Here is a 27,459-nt window from a genome sequence, read left to right on the forward strand (position 1 = left end):
ACGCATCGATACAAATTTAGGATGTTTGTCAAATCACTGGAATGGAGTTTTTGACTCATATATGGAGGATAGTTAGCTTACCATTAATTCTTGTGTAATCGGGCGGGGGGGGCGAAATGCTCTGTACTATCCACTATCTTAATGTCATTAGCCCGTAACCTCTGATCTCTGTACCATGAAGAGGAAATCCCAAAGATTTGCCTGGGAGATCCTCCCCAGAAATCTTGTATAAAGATTACATAGAAATTGCCCTGCACTGGGAACAATCAATACTCCAACTTGAACCGCACTCTTTGGATGGTTTCGACTGTTTTAATAGGAATAGTTCCCAGGAAAAGTTAGAAGAATGAAACCCCTCCCTCCGGTTTCCTAACTTTTCATAAAACTTACCTGCTTTTTGATAGTGCTGTAAAAAGGGGGTGCGGCTTTCTTTCCCTCTACTGCATTCAACTGAATTCAGCACTACAGCCGGGGCCAATAACCTTTAGTCTGCTCAGTGCTTTCGTTTGTTTGTTGTTATCACATGGGGTGAATTGAATTGGCTGAAGACGTGAATATGGTGATACTGGACATCTCTGGCAGAGATAGATCATCTACTCTGCATTCCTGGCTGTAGATGGGTGCAAATGTCTTTTGTAATGATGGGCTAGCCTCTGCCACCATTCTGAATGGAGATGTTTGCGAAGTCACTGCTGCCTCCTGTTTGTTTATTTGAAATCCTCTATTCATTACTGGATGTAGCAGGATTATAGCCATAATTTGCCAAAACTGGGAGTTGTACCATGGAGATAGAATTTGGGCTTAAGGAAGTCAAAAAAGAAACCTTTTGATCACTGTTGGTTGCCAATTGGAACTGATCTTGTTTCTTTGTATCCTAAATGCTTGTCACTTTAGCTCTTGCTTAGGTGACTACTTATGGTTAGCATACTTTTCAACACTTGGCTACTTGGCAGCAAGGTAGATATTCTCACTTTTTACCATGGTGATCAGTAAACTTCTTGTACTTAAGTAGCTCTGTATTGAATTCTATATAACCTCTTCACTTTGAGGCTGTATTCAGACAGCTGTCTAAGCATCCTCAGTTGTATTAGAAATTCTGTAATGCATTTTGTCAGAATGCAATCCTGACTTCAATTTTCAGATTATTATGTACGTATGCAGCCCCTAACTTCCCAAGACAACTTATCAAAGTGTGTTAAGTCTCCATGAACTGGAGCTGTTGGCACTATTTGCTCACATAGATTTACCTGACAGTTAAATTGAACCCTCCAACAGTTTTTGAATCCTGGAAAAATAAGCTTGCTCTAACGTACAACTGGGCTATAAAATATGAATTGAGTTTAGGATTGTACATTCAAAGTAAAATTAAAATTAAGCTGACTTTGTCGAGCACAACTTAGGTTTCTTAACGTTATCAGTCCACTGCTGAAAATTTCCCATTCTCCTGCTGTGGGAATTGTAGCAGGTCCACTAAGCTCGGGCAGTAGTTTCTGGTCTTGGGGCATGCGTGGCCGGAAAATCTCACTCCTTTCTTAACTTCACAGAAACAACTGAAATGAGTCTATCCCACCCATAATTTCTCAGTCTGTTCTTTGCACTTCTGAACAGGGATATAACATTTAACGCATTCTAATTCTTGGCAAAACTTTGGTTTTGTAGGATTCGGTCTTTAAAATCCTATATTGCCACTTTTTCTTGCCTCCTTTTGTCATAGATGAATAATCATGCTATTTATCTCCAGTATTGGCCCTTCAAACTTTTGAAAAGTCCATGGTTTTCACCTTGTGAAATGAAGCAAATAAATTGAAAGATTTCAAGGATTAAGTAATAAATAGGAACAGGGTTAGGCAATTTGGCCATTGGAATTTCCTCTCCATCCTATAATATAGCTGCAAGTATTTAGGAAGAAAATGGAATGCTGGCCTTCATTGTAAGGGGGATGGAGTATAAAATAAGTCTTGCTGCAGTTCGGACATTGAGATTGCACCTAGAATACTATATTGCCTTAATTAGGAATGAACATACTTGCGTTGGAAAGAGTTTGGAGAAGGTTCCCATGGCTGATTTCTGGAATGAAGGGGTTTGTCATGAGAAAAAGTTGACCAAGTTTGACCTATACTCATTGGAGTTTAGAAGAATGAGAGGTGATCTTTCCCTGTATATAAGATTTTGAGGAGGCTTAAAAGGTAGATGCTGAGAGGATGTTTTCCTTTGTTGGAGAATTTGGAACTAGGATAAATTTAAGATGGAGACTAGAGCGAATTTCTCCACCCATTAATATGCCCCAGTGAGCAGCGGAAGCTGTGCCATTGAATATATTTGAGGTGAAGTTAGACAGAATTGTGATTACAAGGGAGTCAGAAGATTATGGGGTGCCAGCAGAAAAGTGCAATTAAGGCTACAATCTGATCAGCCATGACCTTATTAAACGGAGGAGACTCCATAAGCTATATGGTCTACACCTGCTATTTATATTTAACTGATGCAGTGTAAAATCCTTAGTCAATTGACTGTAGAGGTGCACCAGCTGTTATATAGGATTCAAGTGGTGACCCTTAAATACCCTCCTGAAATGTCTTATAAATCACAAGAAATCACTATAGCTAGGTGCAGGTTGTCCCCATTACCTGGGCAGCATCTTCCTTGGGAAAGACTGATGAGAAGCATTCATTTAATATCTCAGCTATGTCAGTCACTTTCCATACTCCCTCTTGGCTTCTCTTATTTGCTTTGTCAATTCCCCTCTGAACATTCTATATTCAGCCTGGTTCTCCATTGTATTATCCATCTGACATCTGTCATGAGCTTAATTTCTCTTTGCTTGATTTTTTTGGTCATGTATTACCATGATTGCCAGTATTTATTGTATGGTTTATTGACATATGTAAGATTTTTAACATGGCCTGTTGATTGCTATGATAGTTTTTTTTCTTAAAACATAAGACCACTTTCCATTTGTGAAGATAAGAATCATGATGAGCTAAAAATATAAGTCTCAGCCTTGAACATACTTAATGACTCAGCCTCTTCAACGCTCTGTAGTAAAGAATTTCACAGGTTTGCTATCCACAGAATAAATTCTTCCTATTTCTGTTATAAATGGGCGACCCTTTATTCTGAGGTCCTAGACTGTCCCACAGAGGAAACCAATAAGATAATCTCTCATTCTTCTAAACTCCCAATGAGTGCTGAACCAACCTCCTCCCCATAAGAAAATCCTTCTGTTCCTGGGATCAATATAGTGAACTTTCTCTATACTGCCAAAATACCAGTATATTTTAAAATAAGAGGACTAAAACTTAAGTATTCCAGGTGTAGTCTCATTAGTGCCTTGCATTGTCTTCGCGAAACCTTCCCTATTTTTATACTTCATTCATGAAATAAAGGCTAGCATTTCATTTGCTGCCTTTGTTACTTGCTGAACTTGCATGCTAGCTTTTTGTGATGTATGCATTAATACCTCCAAATCCAGTCGGAGAGCCTCCAGATCCCTCTGTGCTGCAGCTTACTCCAGTCTTTCTCTATTTGAATAATCAGCTCCTTTATTCTTCCTACCAAAGTGCAAAACATCACATTTTACTACCATTTTTTGCCCACTTGCTTAACTTGTCTATATCCCTCTATAGAACTTTGTGTCACCCTTGCAACTTTCCTTTCCACCTATCTTTTGAGTCATCCACAGATTTGGCAATAGTACATTGAAGTGTTGGGAATGGAAAAGCCACTGTGAAAGGTGCCAAAATAGTGTGGGTCTACGGAACAATAAAAAGAGAAACGTGGGTATTTTTGACTCGCTTAATTCAGTGCAAATTCACGTGGCTCAAGAGGGAAGGTGAACATAATTTTAACAAAATGGACCAAATGGAATGTATTTCACCAAGTTCTGTGTAAATCATTTAAATCCGTTCTCCTCTCCTTGCATCTCTGGTCGTTTGTAGCACTTCAGTGGAAGCAGATATTGTGAACAAATTCAAAACGGGAACTTTGCTGAATGATATGCTATGAAAGTAGAGCATCTTCCTTTTATAACTTAGTACTAGCTAACTGGAAAATAATGATCACTCTCTGCCCAGAAGTGTCATGCACCTATAATCTAGACTTAAAATGATAACTACCATTCCTCATTGCTACATCAGTGACTGGATATATATGTTAAGTTTGATAAACAAATGGAACCGTTACCTACTTAACAAGTAGATCTCATAAAATCCCTACAGTACAGAAGGAGGCCATTCGACCCATCAAGCTGCACTGACAACAACCCCACCCAAGCCCTATCCCCATAATCCCATGTATTTACCCTTCTAATCTCCCTGATACTAAGAGGCAATTTAACATGGCCAATCCACCTAACCTGCACATCTTTGGACATCTAAGTCCAAAACTAGGTATGTAAATGAAATCAAATTCCCATACCATTGGAAAATTATGATTTCTAGGTAAGATTCTACGATGGTAGTTTCAGGTAACACAAACCTGGAGAGATTTGATTTTTTTTTTCAAAAATATACTTTATGAATAAAAATCTCAAATAAATGATTGCAAATCTACATGTCTTTGAATTGCAAACAGTGCAGAGTTAAACCTTTTTACAGTTCTATACAAATTACAGTCATTACATTTCAAACCTTAAAACTATATACATGCCTCAGAAATTACTGTGTGCCGTTATTGCTCAGATTGGCACACAGTTACGCAGGTCGAGGGTATTCTGCAGTTCCCGGGCCCTCGGTCTGCCTCTGTTAAAAGGCCTTAGTCTGGCCTTTCCCCTTTGTGCCTTTGCGGTGATTGCTCCAAGCTTCAGCGCGTCCCTCAGCACATGGTCCTGGACCTTGGAATGTGCCGGTCTGCAATACTCGGTCGAGGACAGTTCTTTCAACTGGAAGATCAGCAAGTATCGGGCGGACCAAAGTGCATCCTTCACCGAGTTGATGACCTTCCAGCAGCAGTTGATATTCGTCTCGGTGTGCGTCCCCGGAAACGGCCTGTAGAGCACCTGCGTCACCGAGCTGCTTGGGACGGACTTCGACAAATACCACTGCATCTCACTCCAGACCTTCTTTGCAAAGGCACATTCCACAAGGTGTGCTGTACAAATGCAGTATAACCATTTTAGCAACATTCTGCAGCACTGTACACAAAGAGAAATCTAGATGGTTACCAAGATAGGATTGCCTGTTAAAATCTTCCCAGGCATTTTGCACCTCAGATTTACAAGGAACTATTTGGTATTGCCTCATTACAAGTGATGACCTGAACTGATCTTGTAAAATATAACCCTGTTTCAAATGTTGGTATTGATTCTCATTGTTTTATCTGAGAGCTTCTTTCAGGCATGGTGCTTTTCTGCTTTGTCCAAAAGCTAGGTTTCCCGCCCACAATATTTCATACAATTTGAGGTTTTCAGTCATTCACTCCCTTTTGGCAGAACATCCAGTCCTACAAAAGTATAAAACTTATTTGGCCCATTTGAAATGTTCCAACTTTTTGCAGTTGTAACCCTTGGAACTTGGACCATCTTTGGAGGCGCAGTTTGCTTTTGAAAAGTGGTGGATGATAAATGGTTACTGGAGCCTACCATTGCCCTCCTTTTGCAGTTGGTTTCCCATTGTGTTGGTTTTATTTCCTGAAATGAATGTTTAGTGATTACTGCTATGAAATTAATGTTTTGACTCCGTGCAATCAACTCTGGAGCTGTTCCAGAATCATTTTTTTTCTGGCTGGGTTTTAATCAAAATGTTAATGGCGAAAGGATACATGGATCCCAGCATGAGTTTGCTTGTGCAATTTCTTGTGAATGCAAAGTTAAATGTAGCAATTTCTTCAGACAGTAAGGTCTGGATTTTTGCCTGCATTAAATGTAGCAAATTTTTGATACAGTAGGGTTTGGATTTTTGCCTGCATTTTTCCACTTGTGTTATTTTCTGGCATGCACTAACACCAGCTGGGTACAGTGCAGAGACTGAGTTGTTTATTTCATTCTCCAACTCTTATGCTGATCTGCCCTAGAACATAATCAGCCAGAGGAAGGGCTCCTAATGGGCAACGTTATGGCACAGTAGTTGGCATTGCTGCCTCTCTGCGCCAGGGGCTAAGTTCAATTCCCAGCTTAGGTCACTGTGCGGAGCCTACATGTTCTCCCCGTATCTGCTTGGGTTTCCTCCCACAGTCCGAAAGACGTGCTGGTTAGGTGCGTTGACCATGCAAAATTCTCCCTCCGTGTAACCAAACAGGTGCCAGAGTGTGGCGACTAGGGGGTTGCAGTGTTAATGTAAGCCTACTTATGACACAAATAAATATAGGCTGTTGAATGTTTTGATGAAAATGGAGTTTGAGATGTGCAATGTTCTTAATTCTGACCATTTTCTTGGGGTTTTTTGTACTTTTGAGTGCCAAACCTGCTTTGCTAAGTTTTGGTGATGAAGTTGCAAACTTGGTAATCAACATACGATCAGTTGTTCTACTGAAGCCAGCCTTCAGTATGTTTGGATCACTTTCATCTATTGCAACAGTAGATTAATACATGATGCTTTGCAATTTTGGCTTATTTTTCTAATTTCTAACCATTTATTTTTATGTTGTAAAGAAGGAAATAAATACTAATATTGTAGCTGCTGCTGATGTATATATTTTTAAAAATTTGTTTGTGGGATGCGGGTAACTGGCCGAGCCAGCAATTAAATCCCCACTCAAGGATGGGTAGTAAGAGTCAACCGCATTGCCGTGGATCTGGGGTCACATGTAGGCCAGACCAGGTAAGAATTCCAGTTTTTATTGAATTCAAATCTCACCATCTGCCAGGTCCCCAGAGCATTACCCTGGGTCTCTGCATTACTAGTCCAGTGACAATGCCACACAGCACTGCCTCCTCCTCCTGTATTCTGTAGCACATGTACAATGTTTAAATGCCATCCCACTTCCTGCTACCTCTTGAATTTATCTGCATTGAATACAAATATCAGAAGCAAAATTCCAATGTCAGACTTTGATTGGAATGGACTGAATGGATTGAACAAATTTCCTTTTTAATTTCACATAAGATATTTACATAAAATAGCAAGTTTTTAAATATTGCTTGTTACAGTTTTCAGCCAAGATTGTTTTTGTATCCATCATAGTGTTAATGTCCTGATGTCTTGTTGCCTGCCGTAGCTGCTAAGTACTGATTTCAGTATTGAATCAAAGGGCGTTTGGCAGTGAAAGTGGAATTGAGTGCCATAGTGTGCACACCCTGCTGTGAGTTTTCCCTTTCTCCTTCAGTCTCCATTAGGCCTGTATCATTGGAGTTGCCTAGTTGAATCCTGCTTCCTACCTCTTTCTTCCCTGAAGTTACACCACACTTTCCCGCAATATCGTGGCTGGGTGTATTGCCAAGTTCCTGACCCTTGACAAACCACATGAAAGCCGCCATGTGAGCTGCTAAATGCCTGTAGTGCTTTCTCAGGCCACTCAATATTAGTAACGATAATCCATGGTTCTCTATTATTGGCTGTTCAGTGGGTACTTGAGTTAAAGTACTACCGCTTAGCAAGATTTTTGTGTCTACTCCAGGTCAGTAAATTTCAGCGGGTGTTACTGGATATCCTCTAACATTGCTGGTTGCAAGTCTCTGACCTGACCTGAGATTGGCCACTCAGCACGTGCCAGAGATTTTTTGACTTGATTAGCTGCTTGATGTGTATGGATACCTATCCCACACTTAGCCTCATTAAATCACACTCAGTTGTACTAAGTTATTTACAGGTTACATTTATCTGATAATGGATTATATTTTTCCTCATCCACTGCGTTTGACACTTGAATATGTTGGTGTCAAGGCCTTTGGGATCCTGTGTATAGGCAGTGCAGAAGTTTAAGCACCAACATAAGAGCATTAATAAATTCTGTGTGTTTGGTTTATAAGCTAAACCTTTGGGTATTTAGACATTTGTGAATCAGAGCTGGCTTGGCTGATCATATAGATAATGTATGTCTGTAATTACCTTTTGAGTCTGACAGAGGTTTTGCTTACATTCTTGACAGCATGTCATCTTGGGACCAACTTGACCCCTCAGATTCTGCTTGCCTCCTGCCATAGCTCCACATTGAGCTATGAAATTAGGTAAAATGCTATTTGTTTATAAGATTGGAACATTACTGATCACTCCAGGGGCACTACTAAAAGCAGCAGAATCTGAGCAAGAGAACTTTATAACCTCGATTTGCAGTTGATTTCATCATCCCTGAATAAAGCAGTATTTAAAAAGTCTGCAGAATGATGGCGGTCTGCTTTTGTGATGAAAGGACTTAATGAAGATGGTGTGCAAACTGCTAGATACATTAATATATCTGTACCAGGGATTCTCTATTTGACTTTGTTTAATTTCCTGTTATTGCTGGTTTCTGCTAACATGATCTGATTAAAGTCTATTAGTGCGATGTCCAAATTGTCCTCTGCTCTGACCTGGTGTACAGCAGAAATCATACGTTTTAATCCGAAGACAAGGTTTGGCTTGGCTTGCCTCGCCTCTCCAAATGTGCTGCCTTCAATTCTAGACAGTTCATGGGATGTGCGAGCTTTTAGCTTTGAAATGTGGAGATTGCTGTGAGGTGGGCTGGAATCTATCGCCCTCTGTTCTCAGTATTTTCATCCTTCTGGAGAAACTGTGGTATTTATGTTATAGTTTGAGCAAAGGTTTATATTCTGAGGGATAGCTTTGCATGTTCTGTCAACCTAAAATCTGTATTGCTTTCAGGTTCCAAGTCAAATTGGTGAATTTTGCTCAGTGTGTTGACAAAACAGTAGTTCCAGCTTTTCTCCTGCAAGAGCTTGTACTTCGGGTGTCTTCAGGCCAAGAAACAGACACACTGCTTCACAACCAATAAAATGACCAGTTATTAAGTGTAGTCACTGTAAATTAATACATAGGCCAACAGCAGTCACAACATTTATGATCAATAAATGCTGCCCACATCATTTAAAAAAAAAGCTTGTCCGTAGGAAGTACTGATGTTTTTCTTGCGCCTCTTCTCTCTGCGTCCCATTATTCCACCTCACCCGTAGCCTTGACATATTCCTTTATCCACTACAAATGGCAGAATGTGGCAGATGCTGTGTTTCCTTTTGTAGTGTTTGAAATTTATTATGCTGATGAAGCTACTGCTTTTTATCCACCATTTCAGGCTTATCCATTGTATGAGTGGTCAAGCTGCTTTCATGATTAACTCAACCAGTGATGCTGGTTGAAGAATAAATAAAGGTGGGATCGTGGTACAGTGGTCCGTACTGCTGCCTCACACTGCCAGGGACCCAGGCTTTTCAACTCCAGAGGATATTGGCAGAGTCCTCTCATAGACCAGTCCCCTCATCCAAGGAGTTAATCTAACGAAGCTTCTGTAATGCCTGTGGGACAAGCACATTCTTCCTTTTGAGAAGGAGACCAGAATTGTACATCGTACAAACATTAAGATTCATCAGATGTGACTATCGCTAATAAGACTTTTACTATCCAAATGTTGGTAGATCCTGTCCCTCAGAATCCCCTCCATAACTCATCACTGAATTCAGGCTCACTGGCTTGTCTTTGCTACCCTTCTTAAACAGTGGAACAATATTAGCCGCCCTCCAGTCTTCGCAAACTTTGCCAGTGGAAAGAGATGAAGCAAATATCTCTGCAATTTCTTCCTTAGCCTCCCACAAGCTCTAAGGATCCATTTGGTCACGCCCAGGGGATTTATCCCCCTTACTGTGTTTTAAGGCTGTAAATACCTCTTCCCTAGTAAGGTGCAGAAGTTTTTTGAAATTTGTGGTTTCTCTCTTGCTTATTTACTCTTGTATTCTATTTTCTCTATCAGCTTTGCCGTCATCCTTTGAATTTTTCAATTCTTCCAATCCTCGGGCTTACTACGTTTTTAATACCATTGTCATTATCTCTTCCTTTTAAGCTAATACTATCTTTAATTTCCCTTATTAGCAATATGTAGTTTGATTTAGGACCCTAATTTTGGACTTGATAGATTCACTGTCAAACCCAATTATAAAATTCATCATCACCCACGCAAGAGTGTCTTTTATTTCAAGTTATGAACAAACTTTTCTTAATTCAAAGGCTTACTTGTGTGAAAATCAACTTCTGTTGTGGCCATGAAGCAAGCTTTTACAATCAGTCATTACAAGCAAAAGACAAAAAAATGCAGAAAAAGCAGAATAGAATAATGTACCTGCCATATTAAGGCCTTACATTGTCAAAGTTCAAAGTCTAATGCACAGTAGAGTTTGTTTTGCAGTTGTGGAATGGAATTGGATTATTCTGACCTTAATTCAGCTAGTTGTTTTGAAGTCTGTAACTGGTAGCTGCTGTGAGATCTACCTTCAGGTGATGGTAATGAAGTTTAGAGATTGGCAGCGCGAGCACAAAAGAGCAACAGATTTGATCACAACTGTTCTCGTGGTTCAAAAACAATTGTGAATGGCTTCTGAGTAGCAATTAGGGTCAGAATGACTTTAAAAGCCCTTTTTAGAACACTTTCAAAGGCTTTGCATCAATGCTTTACTTCTTCTGCTCGACCACAGTGGAGCCTCGTATTCCAATAACAGCGGAATAAAGGATGTAAAAATGGTTACTAGATCTAAAATAACCTCTTCTCTAGTTAGCTCTTTTACGTACTGATCTAGAAAGCTTATTTGAATGCACTTCATAAAGTCCTACCCTGTGCCATTATTGCAGGCTTTGTTTGTTCAGTCTGTATGAAGATTTAAGTCCCGCATGATTACGGCATTACCTATGTTACATATACCTCTAATTTCCTGATCTTTTTCTCTGTCTGGTGCTTTAACTATTTTTTTGCAGGGGTTCAGCTGGCCTGTAAATCATTCATTCTGGCTTCACAGAAACTGATTTTACATTTTGACTCACATTAACAAAATATGATATGAAAATTATCTGTAATGGTGAATTATCATTGGTGCGGTTGGGTTATAAATGAAACTAATGGTGGTCACATCAGATGATTTGCTATATGAAAACTATCCTCTCAATGTACCAAAGCCACACCCTTCCAAAGTTTGCTGACAAAAATTTGCATTACGTAAATATGCTTATGAAATGCGGAGGACATGCTTGTATAATATGTTATCGTATAATGTGCAGTGCTGCAGAGTGCAATACCATGTACTATGTTTGGAATAGGGTTGTTGCTACCAATGATAAAAATGTTTGTTTTTTAAGCAATTCACATGTTTAACCTGATTTTAGAATCAACTTGCTGCTTTCAATTTATGCTGCAAATAATTTGGTGGTGCTAAGCTGAGATAATGAAACGCTTACACTGAAAGCATGTCATTGCCAGCGAAGTGTTGCATTAAGATTAGTTTAGCCTGCCAGCACGACTTGCAAAACTTGTGAACTCTTAAATATTTTCCCCAAATTTCCCTTGTGCAAAGTTCTTTCGCAATAAAGCAATCAAATGATTGCATACACTTTTGTTTGTGCGCTTTCTCTCTAAAGGAATTTAATCATAATCTGAAACCTATGAGAATGAGTGACTTTTTTAAGAACAACGTTAACCAGATGCAAGCCTAACCTTTTCAGGCACATAGTCTAGGTTTGATTTCTTGGCTGCATTTCTCTGACAAAACTATGTTTTCAGTGGAGGCTTTCCAGAAAGTTAGGCAGTTATTTGCTGAAATTAACTTGCTGTTGTTAAAGGATGATAATTTTCCACCAACCTGATGAGTGTTAAGTTTCTAACATTACGTAGGCTGTACAGACCATCACACTGTTGCGTAGTTTCACAATGAAGATGAGGTGCACGTACTGCAATTCAAATTGATTTCTTGCCAGAATGAGTTACTAGCATTGTTGCAAAAACCACTAGTTTATCAACTTGAAAGTGATTATTTATAATAAAAGATTACTTTATCTGACCAATTTAACAATATTTACTAACCGGAGTGGTAGAATGGTTAGCGTAGCTGCCTTGCAGTGCTGGGGACTTGGGTTAAATTCTGGCTTTGGGTGACTGCCTACATAGGTTTTGTGTGTGCTCTGGTTTTCTCCAAAGATGTGTAGGTTGGGTGGATTAGCATGATAAATGCAAAAGGTTATGGGGAGGGGTTCCTGGGTGGGATGGTTTTTCAGACGTTGATGAGCTAAAAGGCCTGTTTCTGCACTGTAGGGATTCTACATTGAATGTTCTGTTCAATGTTATGCTGTCCTACCAATGCAATGCTATCAAATAGCAGTTAATTTATTCTTGTTCTGATTTTTATGATCTTTGCTAAAGAGGCACTGAATTTTGTCGAGATCTATCCTGAGCACATTCTTCCTGTAATCGGTTATATTATTAACAGGAGAATGTAACTGAATGCTAAAGCATCAGACTCAGCTGTTTAAATATGCTTAATGCAAAAGACTGGTGAAAGGTCAATGCTCTGGTACCTAATTATTGTGGGGATCATGATGACCTTGTGCTCAAACCATACACGAGATCTAGAAAAAGCATATGGAATTTCAGGTTGTATTTCCAGGACTATCTGGTCTTGTATCAAGAGTGCTAGTTCAGGCATAACTTTTATATGCTTGTATTTGAGCAGTGTCATCAAATTGGATTTTGTTACTTGCCAAACTTCACCACTTGATAGAAAACAGAAATGCTAATAAAACAAAAGGGCAATATTTTAAAAATCAAGATTGAGGTTTTAAGCCATTAGTGATCAAGACCAATGTATTCGCTGCCAGAACCAGGGGAGTAGCTTCAAAAGGTTTTGCAGTTCATGTTCAGCAAGCCTAATGTACACACTTTCAAAGGGTGGTGACAATCAGTTAACTGAAGTGCTTTGTTTCTGACTGTACTTCAGTTTATTTAAGACTGTCTCCATTTCGCAGAATTGATAACAGGAGACTCTGGGAGGAGAAGAATCAACAGATCCTCCGTATTAATTTCTGCGCTCTGACTCTTGCCTTGCTTTATGCTCTGTCACCTGCCATTTCCATCACAGCTTGTGGATATTTAATCAACTGTTGGCTTGTGGCCAACCTCCTGCAATCTCTCCTTTAACGCCAAAAGCATCCTATTCGTTTCAATCGCTCAACAGATCTATTATGATCGCTAAATGCATCTGGATGTTGCTGCATCGCCGCAGCTTGCCAAAGTTGCACATTTTCACCCTAATAGGTATCTATGCAATGCTGTTCACTACTCTGTAAACCAGCTAAACAAAACCAAGTTCTTTAGTTAGCATCCTGTGTCATTAGATTCCCAAAGAAAATTTTGCAAGTAATCAGACTGCTGACCTTCCAAAAGCTGGCTTTCACAGCATTTCATGCAACAGTCCAGTGGATCTAAATGTGTCATTTAGAAGCACTTAGAACAGGAATGGAGAAGAAATGAAGTGGAATACTTTCCTTATTTCAGTGAATATGTGGCCCTTCAGCCTCTGAGCCAATAGAAACCCAATGATTAAATATTCTGATAAACATAATTACAGTCTCTCTGATATATGATTTTTTACCTAACAGCAACGTGGTTTATTTCCCTTGTTTAACTAGGGGACTGATGTCATGGTTCAGAGTTATACCTACGCTCAGACATGTTAAACTTACAATGCTGGTTATGAGTATCATGTGGCTCTAAAATTGAGCAGTATCAATTGCCTGTTGCCAATTCACTACATGTGGCATGTGTATTGGTCAACAGGGCATCAGTATAAGATGCCTTCACGCACATGAAGGCTATCTAGATTCTGGAGACCACAAAGAAGTGACAAGAATGATGACCAAAAGTTCTATTCTGCAACAGTAAGGCTGATTTGATGATTTAGTTTGGAAAAATGAATGCATGCAAGGGACACGGTTGAACTTTCTAAGCTAAAGTATGGTTGGGAGGGACTGTGCATAATTGGGAGAATGGTGGCACAAATTATACAATTTGTGGGCAGTTTTGGTTTCACCAGTGATGGCTTTTATGATGAATTTTTGTATGCATTCTTCCCTGTCTAGCAGCTAAGCTGGGACCATATTCAGTCTGTCTTTGTAGCCTCAAAGTCTGCATTTCCTTAGCAAAATCTTTAACTTTTGGGCCAAGTTAACTTTCCTCTAGAACAAACAGCTGAAATGTAGTGGGTGTGGATTACCTGCAGAGAACTTGACAGTTTTTAAAAGAAGAGGAAAGTTTTCATTTCGGGAATAAATTGCTATGTGGCTAAGATTGAGGAAAGTTGAACTCAAGCCTCGCTAGATTGTTGCCTTTGAGTCAGGGACATACCTGAATATGTTGCCCATCCGAAGTTTACAAAACAATACCGTGGATGCTGGAAATATGAAATTAAAAACAGAAAATACTGGAAAGATTCAGAAGATCTGGCATCTGTGGAAAGAGACAGAGTTAACGTGTTGAGACCATATGATACAGACTCAATGTTTGCCAAGTTTCTCGCTCCTGTTAAGAAAATAAAGGTAACTTTAAGGGACATTTAGATTAGATTCATGCTGCACAAACGTGTTTGTGAGGGTTGGTTTCAATTCCAAATGTGATTTTTATTATGCAGGCTACAGCATGAAGAGTAAATATTAGCAATTATGGAGGCCTTGTAGAGAAATTTTTAAGTTTTAGTTTAGCTAATTCGATTGCAGTTGGAGATAGGTAGTGAGAGAGAAGGCAGCTCTGCTGGAAGCACTTGGTTCTGAAAGAAGGCTAAAGAGAAATCATCTCTTTCAGCTTGCTAGGAGGAAAGCCATACTATGGCATGGAGATTAAGAAAACAGATGCTAGAAATCTAAAGTCCCACTAGTTAAGGAAACTAGAAAAATGAAGAGAAACTTTCAAGAAATCTGGAGTTAACAGAAAAGAGGAAACTGCAAACCAGACAGATTACTGTTCAATAAAGTCAGAGTTGAAGAGATATCTGCGGTTTTTGAGATCTTATTTGAAATAATTGTGGAAATCGATAGCTGGACCTCAAATTTTGTGTAAAAGCCTTTTGAAGGTAAATGAAATCTGAAGAAAGGGGTGTGAAACTTGGATAGAAGCAGCAGAGGGAAAACAAAGTGTGATTTTATTTTTGAAAGCAGAATTTGAAATCGCTCATTTGGAATCTGAAGTTCAGTGAGATGACAAGGTGGCTCTCAGTAAAAAAAAAAGTCATCTGGAGAAGTCCACAGACCATTCACTTGGTTTCAGAGAGGAGTATGACTTATGACTTTCATCTAGTGTGCTTAAAAGGAACTTTGTGTTAGTGAGACCATTACTTTGTAATCTCTGTGGAATTGTTACACTAAGGGGGCAGTAAAGGAACATTGTATCATAATCCAATTTTTTCATGTTTACTTTTACTCCTGTTAAAGCTAATCCTTTGACTCTCTTCCATGTTTTGTTTCAAAAAGTAAAAGTTGCAGTATTTTGAGCTGGGGTTCCATTCTGGGATTGTTCCATTCAGCGACAATGCCAACGGGAGTCATAACACTCCTCAGATGCTGCCTAAACTGATGAATCTTTCCATCATTTTCCGTTTTCATTACTAAGGAGTTTATGCTTGAAGCGTGAGTGGATGGTGTGAATGATTGCACAGTATCTGAGGGTGATGGAGAGCAAATGGTTTGTTCCAGTGCTTTTTGAATATTCCATTTGGGGGTGCAGTTTCTATTTGGTCTGTACTGGGGTTCAGAGCATTGGGGAAACAAATTCATTTCACCCAGGCCATTACAATGCAATTGCATTGAGCTGGCTCTTTCTAATGCCACAACTGTTATCACTGCAATTTAAAAATAACATAATGTACAATATTATTCTTTTGAAGTCTGTGTTTTCATAAATAGACTTTGACTTTTGATTTATAGTGTCATCTGCAAGATTAACTTGAAGGGTAAATGATGGTGTGGGTTCTTTTTGAACAGTACTGTGACAATTTTATATTAAATATTAGAACTTGCTAAAAATGTAACCTTTGTCCATACTTATCATTTTAGAGCTGAACAAGAATCCTGTTGATGGTTTTTCAGCGGGGTTGATCGATGACAATGACCTATACAGATGGGAAGTGCTTATCATAGGCCCACCTGACACACTATAGTAAGTATTGCTCTTATGGCCTGTTTTAAGGTGGGTGATTATGCTTTGCTTCATGTCATAGAAGTCTTGCAAAAGGCTGAACAAAACTGTTTGCAAAACCTAGGCATGCTGATAACCTGTTGCGTTTTTGTCAGGTTGGGGGAGGGGGTGGGAGCAGGGAGAGCTATACTCATGCTAAAGCTTTACACTTTCAGTTTTCTAGGCTGCTTTGCAGTGGGTCCTCGATGGAGGAATAACAAATGGGTGACTGTGAAACGCACTAGTTTAACCGAAATTCTGGTTTTGTAAAGAGCCTTTCGAATAAAATTGCCTCTCTCCGGTTGTAACCATGCCACTGGTTCAGCAGCTCATACACAGTCCAGCCGAGACCTGAGGGGCTGGAACTGTATTCTTTGGAATGAGTTAAATCGCTCATTTTAGTCCATCTCGGGGATGTGTACTGTAAAACCATTCCAAATGCCCTATTAGCTAATGCAGTAATAGTGATTTTTATTTGAAGGTGAAGAGAAGAGAAACTTTTTGGCTTGTATTGCTCCTTAACAATATATACAAATTGACATGTATGGATAGATTTGTGGCTCCTCCATCCAGGAAGGAGGGTGAAATTGGTCTGTAAAGCAAGGTGCTGTGCATCTGAAGGCAGTTATTGTTCCAATAGAGAGTATTAATTGATGAACATGATTTATTTAATATGGTGCTGGTATGTTAGATGAATTCTGCAGAAGAGTTGTAACATTATATTCAGATGGAATCATAAGACTGTGGTGCTGTGACACCAAATGTTCTTTGTTGCTTTGTCTTCTAATCTCACTCATTTTGGGGAAAGGTTGTTTTCGCATTCTTTGGTTCTCCTCTCAAGGCTGAATTTTTTTTAAAAACCCCTTCCTTGATCCTTGTGTAACCAATGAAGTTGTGAAATTGGATATTTGTTTCCACATCTTTAGTTCCAGTAAACTGGCCTCAAGTTGTGTACCCTAATCAGGTTCTTCCATTTTGCTTTGTTTTGCAACTTCAAAGTGTTGGAAAAATCAACTCTATGCGGCAGAGATGTTCGGCACTTTCGTTGATTCTTCCTACCTTAATGGCAACGGCCAGCAATATAAAACAAAAGAGAAGTATGAAGGTAGAGGGGTAGGACACTCAACAGAAGCAGCTCTTGGAAACTGGAGAATATATGGGTGGCACGATGGCATAGAGGTTAGCACTGCTGCCTCAGTACCAGGGACCCGGGTTCAATTCTGGTCTTGGGTATCTGACTGTGGAGCTTGCATACTCTCCCCATGTCAGAGTGGATTTTTTCCAGGTGCTCCAGTTTCTTCCTCCCACAGTCCAAAGATTGCAGGCTAGGTTAACTGGCCATGCTAAATTGCCCCTTAGTGTCAGGGGGATTAGCAGGGTAAATGGGTGCAATTGTTGTCAGTGCAGGCTTGATGGGCTGAATGGCTTTATTCTGCACAATAGAGGTTTTATAATAAGGATTATAACTGAGGCCTGTAGCATTCAGCAGCACCTTGAGGTCAGTTTCTATGACACAACCAGCCAAATTTGGATTTAAGGATGTAAGATTTCTAAATCAAGCCAATTTAATTCCTGTTGTGCATTACTTCACACTTAGCATATTTGCTATTTTGCAGTGTATTTATATTGAAGACTGACCTGTGACTTTAAGATTCCTAGACAGACTAGCTGGAACTTTAACTAGCTTCTTTACAATGCTGGATATGTATAGAAGTGTTGCCAGAAATTACAATTGTGGATATTTATAAGGGTAAATACATCCATTTAGTATGCAGCCTACACTAAAATAGGAATTAACTGTCCATTAGATTTGGAGTATTCATAAACTAGGTTTAATGCACTGGATTTACACTCTACTGAATGACAAACTTAATTGGTGAGGTTGCCTTCTCCTGAGAGAGTTTCTCGAGTTGGGTTGAGTCCAGGAATTATTTCAGACATTGAGCTTGCAATCTAGATGCATCCTTAATTAGCAACCAAAATAGTAACTCAAATGCACGTGGTCTGACAGAGCTCTAAACGAGGAGTCACAAAAAATACAAGCTGATCATTTCAAGAGTTCAGTTGTGCTGTGACAGAATGGATCAGAAAATGGGTTCATCCTGCTGAAAATACCATTTTTGAATTTTAAAACTCCTGTCAAGGAGGGGGCAGCCGGTGACACTGCTGCAGTTTAAAAGCAGAGCTGTCAATAAATGATTCCAAAAGGAAATTGGAGGGCACTTGAAGGAAATAAACTTGCAGGGTCACTTGGATAAAGCAGGGGATTAGGACTGACTAGTTTGCCTGACAGCGACTAAGTATGGTTCGATTGGCCGAATGGCCATCTCCTGTGGTGTATATGACTGAGGCCAAAAGATCAGAGATGGGGGTTGTTTATTATTGTCGAGGGAGGGATTGTTGTGAGGGTTAACTAATTGCAGAGAGGAAAATTTGTTGGGCCTGGAAGAAACATTGCTATTCTTGCGAGTCACAAAGCCTGTTGTGATGGCTTATCAATCCAACCCTCCTTTTACCTGTCTAGCTTCCCAAGATCAAGGAAACCTTGGCCAAAATGTATTTTTGGTGGGAGGGTAGTGGTTAAAACTGAAATACTCAGGTTAGTTTTTGATTTTTGGCTTTAATTTCTCACTTGACTTCATCCACCCTCTCTAGGGATTAAAATGAATGGCTATTTGCTGCACTTCACTGTTTTCTACTATGCTGATTTTCACAGTTACAAAAAATGTACACCTGAAGCACAAGAATTATTAGCAAGGTTTGCCCTTTTTGTCTGGCAAAACTTGATTGTTAATTCTAAACTGCAGCTTGGTGGTGAAACAAAGATGGCAGCCAAAATTATTTTTGGAAAATACTTGACTTAATTTTCTCCCTTCTGTTTGTGCTCAGTTGTCATCTTGTATTTTCAAGCTTTTCTACTATTGATTGTCACTTCCCTTGGATGAAGTTTCTTTTTGTTCCCAGACTGTCAACTTGCAGAAACATGTAATTTTAAAGTGCACATTTTGTTTACCAAGATTTTATAAGTTGGAAAAAATCTGGACACATAGATAAAGGAGCACGTCATTTAAAAAAAAAAGGCAAAACCCCTAACTGAATTGCAGAATGTATGTGAAAGTCCGTCTCTCTTTGATATTTTGCGCAACTGTGTTCTAAATGCCATAACCTTCACTATTAGCAATGCTGCAGGTGACCAAAAACACATTGCCATCTAGATTGAGCATTACTTCTCGCTCAATTGTTTCATAAATATGGAATTCCATTGTTGCGACTGAGGAGCTTGCTTTCTAAATTGGACAATATAAAGCAGTTGGGGCTGACTCAGCACTTCAAATCTGTAGGAGTCCAGTTGTTCGTGGTGCCCCTATCATTGCTCTTCCCTTGTCACACAACACCAAACTGATAACTTCATTCACTGCTATATTCTTATGAACAGGAATGGCTGCACTTTGTAGCATAAAGTGCTTCACTACTAACTAAATACTTCTGAGTGAGTGATGGACCATATTTATAATATGCTGTCTTACAAGGAGTGGAGATGCAAGCAGAAATTGTATTATATTCTATGTTGTGTTTGTGTGTGTGGATGCGTAACATTGGCTGGCAATTTAACGTTTAGCAGCTACTATCCAGCTAGAGGCCAGTCAAAGCAGTAACTAGAACAGCAATGTCTTCATATAGAATTTTTTTCATGTAGAAGAACCCCTCAAAGCAATTTGAAGTGTGATCCGGCAAAAATTATACAAAACCAAAGGAGATGATAACAAAAACCTGAAAGATAGGGCATTCGGGACCCAAGCAACTGAAAGCATGGCTACTAATAGTAAGGTGAAAAAAAAAACCCTGTGGCCAGCGTTTGATGACTTAAATCTTAGCGAAGAGGCGGGGATGTGGTCATAAGGAATTTGAACACAAATGAAGACAAATTAAAACTGGGCTGTTGATGGACCCAGAGCTGATTTGGATCCATGAGAACAGGTTTGATAGATAAATATGCATTAATTAAGCTATAGATAGTGAGTTTGGATGTCCTAAAGTTTTACAGGTAGAAGATGGAAGGCCACCCAAGCACATTCAAATAGTGGCGGTGGTAACAGTATAGATTTCAGGCACAAATGATATGAGGCAGGGACAGCTCTGATGATATATTGGAGATGAATGATGGCGATGGAAGACATATGAATCTTGGTCAAATAGAGCTTTAAAGTTGAAAATAATCTGGTTTAGCTGGAGTATCTAGGGAGAGGAGGTGGAATAGGGGACAATATTTGACTGGAACTAAGCGCAATGGTTTTGGTCTCCAACTTTTTAATTGCAGGGAATTGTGGCTTATACAGAATTGGTTATTTTTCTCACTGAAGGTGTTTAAAGTGGTGCTGGTAATGTGTAGCACAAGTCTGAAAAGTCTTGGGATTCTTGGGACTCCAGAAATAAATATGTGGGAGTAAGATTAGAAGTTATTGTGGGATAGTCTGACTGATCAGTTAAGCAAGAATAAAACCCTATAAGGTCAATGCCACTCATTCAGATGTATTGATGAAGAAAGATGCAGTATTTTTTCTTTTGCGAGCTACAGAGTAGGGAAGATGGGTGAAGCGTTGTGCAACTTGATCAGCCGGAGTCATTTATGTTGATTAGTGCTTTTTTTAAGTCTGACAAAGGGTGGAAATCTATTTGGAGCGATACGGACAATTTTCCCGTACCTAAAAAGCCCTTTAGTCAGATATAAACTGCTAGTCTATTGTGTGGAAAATAGCTTGAATATGTTGTGATAGTGCAGTGGAGGAGTTTCTTGAATCCAGCATTAACTTCTGTATTGTAAGGCAGTGACTCGTGGTATGATTAGCTTTGTGTTGGTGCTGTGCAATTTGCTGTATTTCAGCATTGAGCAATGTCCATTCTCTGTGAATCTTGTTGTTTTGTTTGTTTTGTTCAGCTTTTGGTTTAAACATTGAGCCGGAAATGAATATAGTGAGTGCCTGCTTTTTTTTTATTAGGTAGCATTTCTCCTCGGGCAGTCCATGGCATTGATTATGATTATGAATATGAATTACTTGCACTCCAGTTTGGGTTCTGAGGTGGCTGAAAAAAAAATTCAAAATCTGATCGCAAAGAAGGCTTTCAATGCATTTGGTGCCTTCCTAAATGAATATTCTTCATTTTTGTCAGCCTCCATAAGATGTAGGAGCAGAATTAGGCCACTCAGCCGATTTGAATCTGCTCCATCATTCAATCGTGGCTGATGTTTTTCTCATTTCCATTCTCCTGCCTGGTCCCCGTAACTCCTGATCTCCTTAATCAAAAACCTATCCATCTCTGTCTTAAAGACATTCAATGACCTGGCCTCCACAGCCAGATTCACTGGTCTCTGGCTGAAGAAATTCCTCCTCATCTCTGTTTTAAAGGATTGTCCATTCAGCCTGAGGTTGTGCCCTCTGGTTCTAGTTTTTCCTACTAGTGGAGACATCCTCTCCACATCCACTCTCTCCAGGCCTAGCAGTATGCTATAAGTTTCATAAGATTCCCTTCCTTCTAAAATCCAATGAGTATAGGCCCAACTATTCCTCATGTGACAAGTTTGTCATTCCAGGGATCATCCTTGTGAACCTCCTCTGGACCCTTTCCAAGGCCAGCACATCCTTCCTTAGATACGGGGCTCAAAACTGCTCTCAATACTTCAAATAGGGTCTGACCAGAGCTCTATACAGCCTCAGGAGTACATCCCTGCTCTTGTATTCTAGCCGTCTCGACATGAATGCTAACGTTGCATTTGCCTTTCTAACTGCTGGCTGAAACTGCAGCTTAATCTCGAACGAGGATTTCCCAAGTTCCTTCGTGTTTCCCAAGCATTCCCCCATTTAGAAAGTAGTCTATGCCCCCGTTCCTCCTTGCAAAGTGCATAACCTCTCACTTTTCCATATTGTATTCCATCTGCCACTATGCCCAATCTCCTAACCTGTCTAAGTCCTTCTGCAGCCCCCCCACCCCAGCTTCCTCAATACTACCTGTCCCTCTACATATTTTTGTATCATCTGCAAACTTAGCAACGGTGCCTTCAATTCCTCCTTCCAAATCGTTAATGTACATGGTGAAAAGTTATGGTCCCAACAGTGACCTCTGAGGCACACCACTCGTCACCAGCTTCCATCCTGAAAAAGAACTCTTTTATCCCCACTCTCTGCCTTCTGCCAGTCAACCAACCCTCTATCCATGTCAGGATCTTACCATTAACACTATGGGCATTTAATTTATTTAACAATCTCCTATGCGGCACCTTGTCAAAGGCCTTTTGGAAATCTAAATAATTTGTGTCCTCCTTTATCTAATTTCTTTGTTAGCTCCTCAAAGAACTCTAACAGAACTGTCAGACACGACCTTTCTTTGATGGAGCCATGCTGATTCAGTCCTATTTTATCATGCACTTCCAAGTATTCTGCGATCTCATCTTTAATAATGGATTCTCAAATCTTGTACAATACCAGGTTAAAGTCCAACAGGCTTATTTGGTTGCTCAAGCCACTAGCTTTTGGAGGGCTGCCCTTCATCGGGTAAATGGGAGTTCTGTTCACAATCGGGGCATATAAAGAGACAAACTCAATTTAGAAAATAATGGTTGAAATGCAAGTCTTTACAGGTAATCAAGTCTTAAAGGTATAGACAACGTGAGTGGAAGGAGGGTTAAGCAGAGGATTTACCCCAGTCCAATGCCGACCATTTCCGCATCATCCCTGAAATCTTGCCAGTGACTATAGGCCAGCTAACCTGACTTTAATTTCCTGTCTGCTGACTCCCTCCCTTCTTAAACAACGATGTTACAGTAGCTACTTTCCAGTCCTCTGGGATCTTCCCTGCCACCAGTGATCGCTGAAAGATCACCAATGCCTTCAGTTTCCTCAGCTATCTCTTTTGGAACCCTGGGATGTATTCCATCTGGTCCAGGTGACTTATCCACCTTCAGATCTTTCAGTTTCCCCAGTATCTTCTCCTTTAATGATGGCCACTACACTCACCTGTGCCCCTGACTCTCCTGGACATCCCATTGGTGTCTTCAACCGTAAGGACTGACGCAAAGTACCTATATAGTTCCTCTGCCGTTTCTTTGTTTCCGATCAGGGCTTACTTTGGGAATATTTGATCTTTTCAGGGATGCTTTTGAGGACATCCCATAGTCCACCTGGGGGTCTCCTACCGTGAAAGAGTTCCAAGATAGAACGGTTGCTTCACCAGATTTTGAGGGTCTTGCAACAGATTGTCAGAGGTGCCTGTTGTCAGTTATCTCCTCTTGGATGCATGTAGGGTAATGGGGATCATTGTCTAGTAAACAATGGGTTTGAGATCTTCTGATACCCTTTTTGATCCTCCTGGAGGAGGTAGCATTTTGCAAGTATGTAGCTGCTTGCCACCATAACAATCACGTAAATGCTGTTATCTCTTAAGATGCAATTAGATTTTAAGTGTTGCAACCTACCCGTTTCCCAATTTAGAGAGCTAGCAGGTAGCCTCATCCTAAGTTCTTGCTGTTTTATAATGTGGTATCTGCAGGAAAAAGTTAGAACCTGCAGATGGTTTGGCAAGTTGCTTGTTTCTTGCTACTGTACGTTGGGAATTAGTCAGATATGGAGCTGGAGGTCTGATTTGTTTCATTAACAACTTAATATCACAGAATATATTAAAACTTTCCACAGTAACAGCAGTTCTGCCTAGCAGTGTGCTTAATTTGGAATACAGTAATTATACTAAAGCAAAATGGGAATTTGTCATTTGGCACTTTAAGAATTTGTTTTAAGCCAGTGACCTCAGTTGAATTGCAAGCAATGAATCAAATTTTTAAACAGCCTAATAATGCATGGATCTTTTAAATAGCAATCATAATGATTGTGTTCAAAACAGGAAGGGAAAAATGTGAAATAGGTACTAGATTTGGGTAAGAATGACTTTAATGGGATGAGACAGACTGTCCATGGTAAATTGAACAAATCTGTTAATGGGTAAAAAAAAACAAAGGATCAGTGGGAGGCATTTAAAGAATTCGGTGTGATTTGAGAATAAGTTTATACTCCTAAAGGACAAGCGTTCCAAATTGCAAAAAATATGGACAGATTAAGAGGTAAGAGACATTGTAAAATTAATACAAAATAGCAGAGATTCTGGTCAATAGGAAAAACAAGAGTGAGACTGGATGTTAAGAGGACAATGTGAAGGAACTTGTAAAGGGTGTCACTCAACCTGGCCTTTACAATTGTTTGCAGAAGGAGGATTATCAGAAACAATGTGGGCCCACTTTTCCTCCATTTGTAAATACATTTCAATATTACCCCCAATGGCATGTACTCTTATTCTGAATGGTTTTTACAAACATCCTTTTTGCATCGTCTCTGTCCTTGAATTTTGTGATGTTAAAGGCAGGCCATTCAACCGATCTTGCTCTCACCTGCACCAATTCTTTAACCATCAACTTAACCCCATCCCCACCCTCTTTATTTTGTTTCTTATTGCAAGCTGCAATTTAAACATTCTCTTAAGTCCACACAAAAAAAAAGGGAGCTAAGTTAAAGATTTATTTATGGCGCCCCTTTCACAACCCCAATTCCCAAACCACTTTGCTGCCAATGAAGTACTTTTTGCTGTATGGCTACTGCTAGAGGAATTGCAGCTATCAATTTATGCACAGTAATCAGATAGTGAGCAGATAATAAAAGTGCTGGAAAAATGCAGCAGGCCTGGCAGCATCTGTGGGGTGAGAAAGAAAGTTAACATTGAGTCCGATATTTTCTTTGGAATTCGGTTTGTTGGTTGAGGAATAAATGTTGACTCACACATTGGGGAAACTCCTTAATAATATTGCGGGATCTTTCCAGCTTCCTGAGGCAGGACTGTTCAACATACAAACAATAGAATCTTCAACAATGCAAGCACACCTTCAGTATGTGTTAGTGTCAGCTTAGATTATGTGATCATAATTAGAGTCCTGAGTCAAACCCACAGTATTCTTGAGGTAAGAATGCCACCACTAAGCCACGGCTGTCGGTCAAATTACTTTCTTGTAATTGTTGGCTTGTGAAAGCTGTTTTCTCTTTATACCTTCTTGTGCTCGATTTTGAGCTCCTGTAACTTCCCACTAGAAAAGAGATGGTCCTAGTTTTTATTACTCATCTCTAATTAAAACCCCTCGTCCTTGGTGGAAAGAATTTGACATGCTTTCTAAATTAACACCTCCAAAAGTGTACACTATTCTGACTACAGACTAGGGACCAATATGCCCACATTCAGCTGCTTGTATGTTTTGCTCATTGATTCCACACACGCGCACCTCCCCCTGCCCAGATGGAGAAAATTTGTACAGGGTAACTCCAAATACCGGCACGTGTTCAGCAGTCCTGCACAAATGCAAGCATATAGTTGTCAACAGCTTGTCCTCTTGACCATATTTCAGACATTGGTTCACTGTCCTGTTTTTGAGGCAGGAAAAGCTGGAGTTAGAAACCTATTGGGAGTGGTGCCATCGGCATACGTTGTTTTCCAGACAAGCAAGGTAGCTTGGTTTGGCTGCAACAGACAAAGTCTTTCTACGGTATGAATTTGAAATTGCTGTTGTGTGGCCAGCTCTCAGTTTATATTTGTACTTGTGCAAAAAGTTTTGTTATTAGGTTTAACCTGTTTTCCCTCAGCACTGGTTAATTTCAAACTCGCCCAGTTTGATATGGTTTTTTTCCTGGAGTAAGTTTGACTGTTGCGTTATGGAAAGTAACTGTTTATCTTTATTCACAGTGAAGGCGGAGTGTTCAAAGCCCATCTTACCTTCCCTAAAGACTACCCCCTCAGGCCGCCAAAGATGAAATTCATCACAGAAATCTGGCATCCAAATGGTGAGAATAAAGTGATTGTTGGCAGTGCTTGGCTGGAGATTGACTGGAAAGAAGCGGGAGGGTAATGTGGGGAAAGCACAACCCTGTATTTTAGCAAAGGCTGCTAATGTAAATTTCCTGTAATTTTAGTCCTTTTGTGTGGGGAGATTGGCACATAGTGTGCTGAGTATGTCAGGTGAGTTATGCCCTGCAGCACATTACTACCCAAATACTTAAATTCTTGGAAACCAGATAAAAACAAGCTGAGAAGTGAAGCATGCAATCCCTGTAGATGCAGGAATTTTGAAACAGAAAATGCTGGAAATACCCAGCAGGCCAGGCACAGCATCTGTGGAGAAAGAAAGGTTAATGTTTCAAGTTAATCTTTCATCTGGACTGGAATAAGTTTTTAATGCAAGTGATTTTCAGCATGTACAGTGCTGGGAAGGAAAAATGATCTGTCAATAAGCTGGAAGGTAGAGAATATTGAAAGGAAAACCTTTTTTTTTTGTTAAATTCCCCACAACGGTCACATCTTTATATCTGGCTCATTTGAGTACATTGCATTTCACATTTGTTTCATAGAATCATGGGGTACTTGGTCCAGCTTGGAACACAGTTTCAACTTTATGGTTTTCTGAAGCTGATCACTGGCTGAAGATTTTGTGCTCATGGCTGTTTAAAATTCATTATAGAACTTAGAACCCTACAGTGCAGAAACAGGCCCTTCGGCCCATCGAGCCTTCACCGACCACAATCCCACCCAGGCCCTATCCCCATATCCTTACACGTTTACCCGCTAATCCCTCTAACCTACACATTCCAGGACACTAAGGGGCAATTTTAGCATGGCCAGTCAACCTAACCCGCTCATCTTTGGACTGTGGGAGGAAACTGGAGCACCTGGAGGAAACCCACGCAGACACGAGGAGGACGTGCAAACTCCACACAGACAGTGACCCGAGCCGAGAATCGAACCCAGGACCCTGGAGCTGTGTAGCAGCAGTGCTAACCACTGTGCCACCGTGCTGCCCGTATAGGAATATTTATATATATTGGAATGGTATATCATGCAGTGCCACAGTTCATTCGTTATACCTGTTGTTCATTCCAGCAATCACAAAGACAGAGAGCCTGGGCAGATGCATGCAAATCAGATGTAGGTGCAGCTGCAGTCCCAAACTTCGAGCTATCTGATCTTGATGTTGATGATACTGAGACTCTTCTTAGAATATTTCATAGAAACCCTACAGTGCAGAAGGAGACCATTTGGCCCATTGAGTCTACTTCAATGATAGCAATCCCATCCAGGCTGTATCCCTGTAACCTCACATGTTTACCCTGTTAATTCTTCTAACCCTGGATACTAAGGGGCAATTTAGCATAGCCAACCCACCTAACCTGCACATCTTTGGACTGCGGAGGAAACCCACGCAGACACAGGGCGAGTGCATACTCCACGCAGACTTGCCCAAGTCAGGAATCGAACCCGAGTCTCTGGAGAAGAAGTGCTAACTCCCTCTTCTCCCTCTTGCGTTGCCATTGCCTA

At 40.1% G+C, this 27,459-nt stretch overlaps 1 protein-coding gene across 1 annotated transcript in view; it reads left to right on the plus strand.

Annotated features, from left to right (window-relative positions):
• Positions 1-27,459, plus strand: part of ube2g1a (ubiquitin-conjugating enzyme E2G 1a (UBC7 homolog, yeast)) — a 59,377-nt gene that overhangs the window by 23,185 nt on the left and 8,733 nt on the right. The window contains exons 2-3 of the mRNA XM_080210363.1: positions 15,945-16,047; positions 25,834-25,931. Coding sequence (XP_080066489.1) covers positions 15,945-16,047; positions 25,834-25,931 — 201 coding nt within the window. The remainder of the gene's footprint in view (positions 1-15,944; positions 16,048-25,833; positions 25,932-27,459) is intronic.

Source organism: Carcharhinus amblyrhynchos, chromosome 23 (genome assembly GCF_965287045.1).
Source record: "Carcharhinus amblyrhynchos chromosome 23, sCarAmb.v2.hapA, whole genome shotgun sequence".
In the NCBI taxonomy this organism is placed as follows: domain Eukaryota; kingdom Metazoa; phylum Chordata; class Chondrichthyes; order Carcharhiniformes; family Carcharhinidae; genus Carcharhinus; species Carcharhinus amblyrhynchos.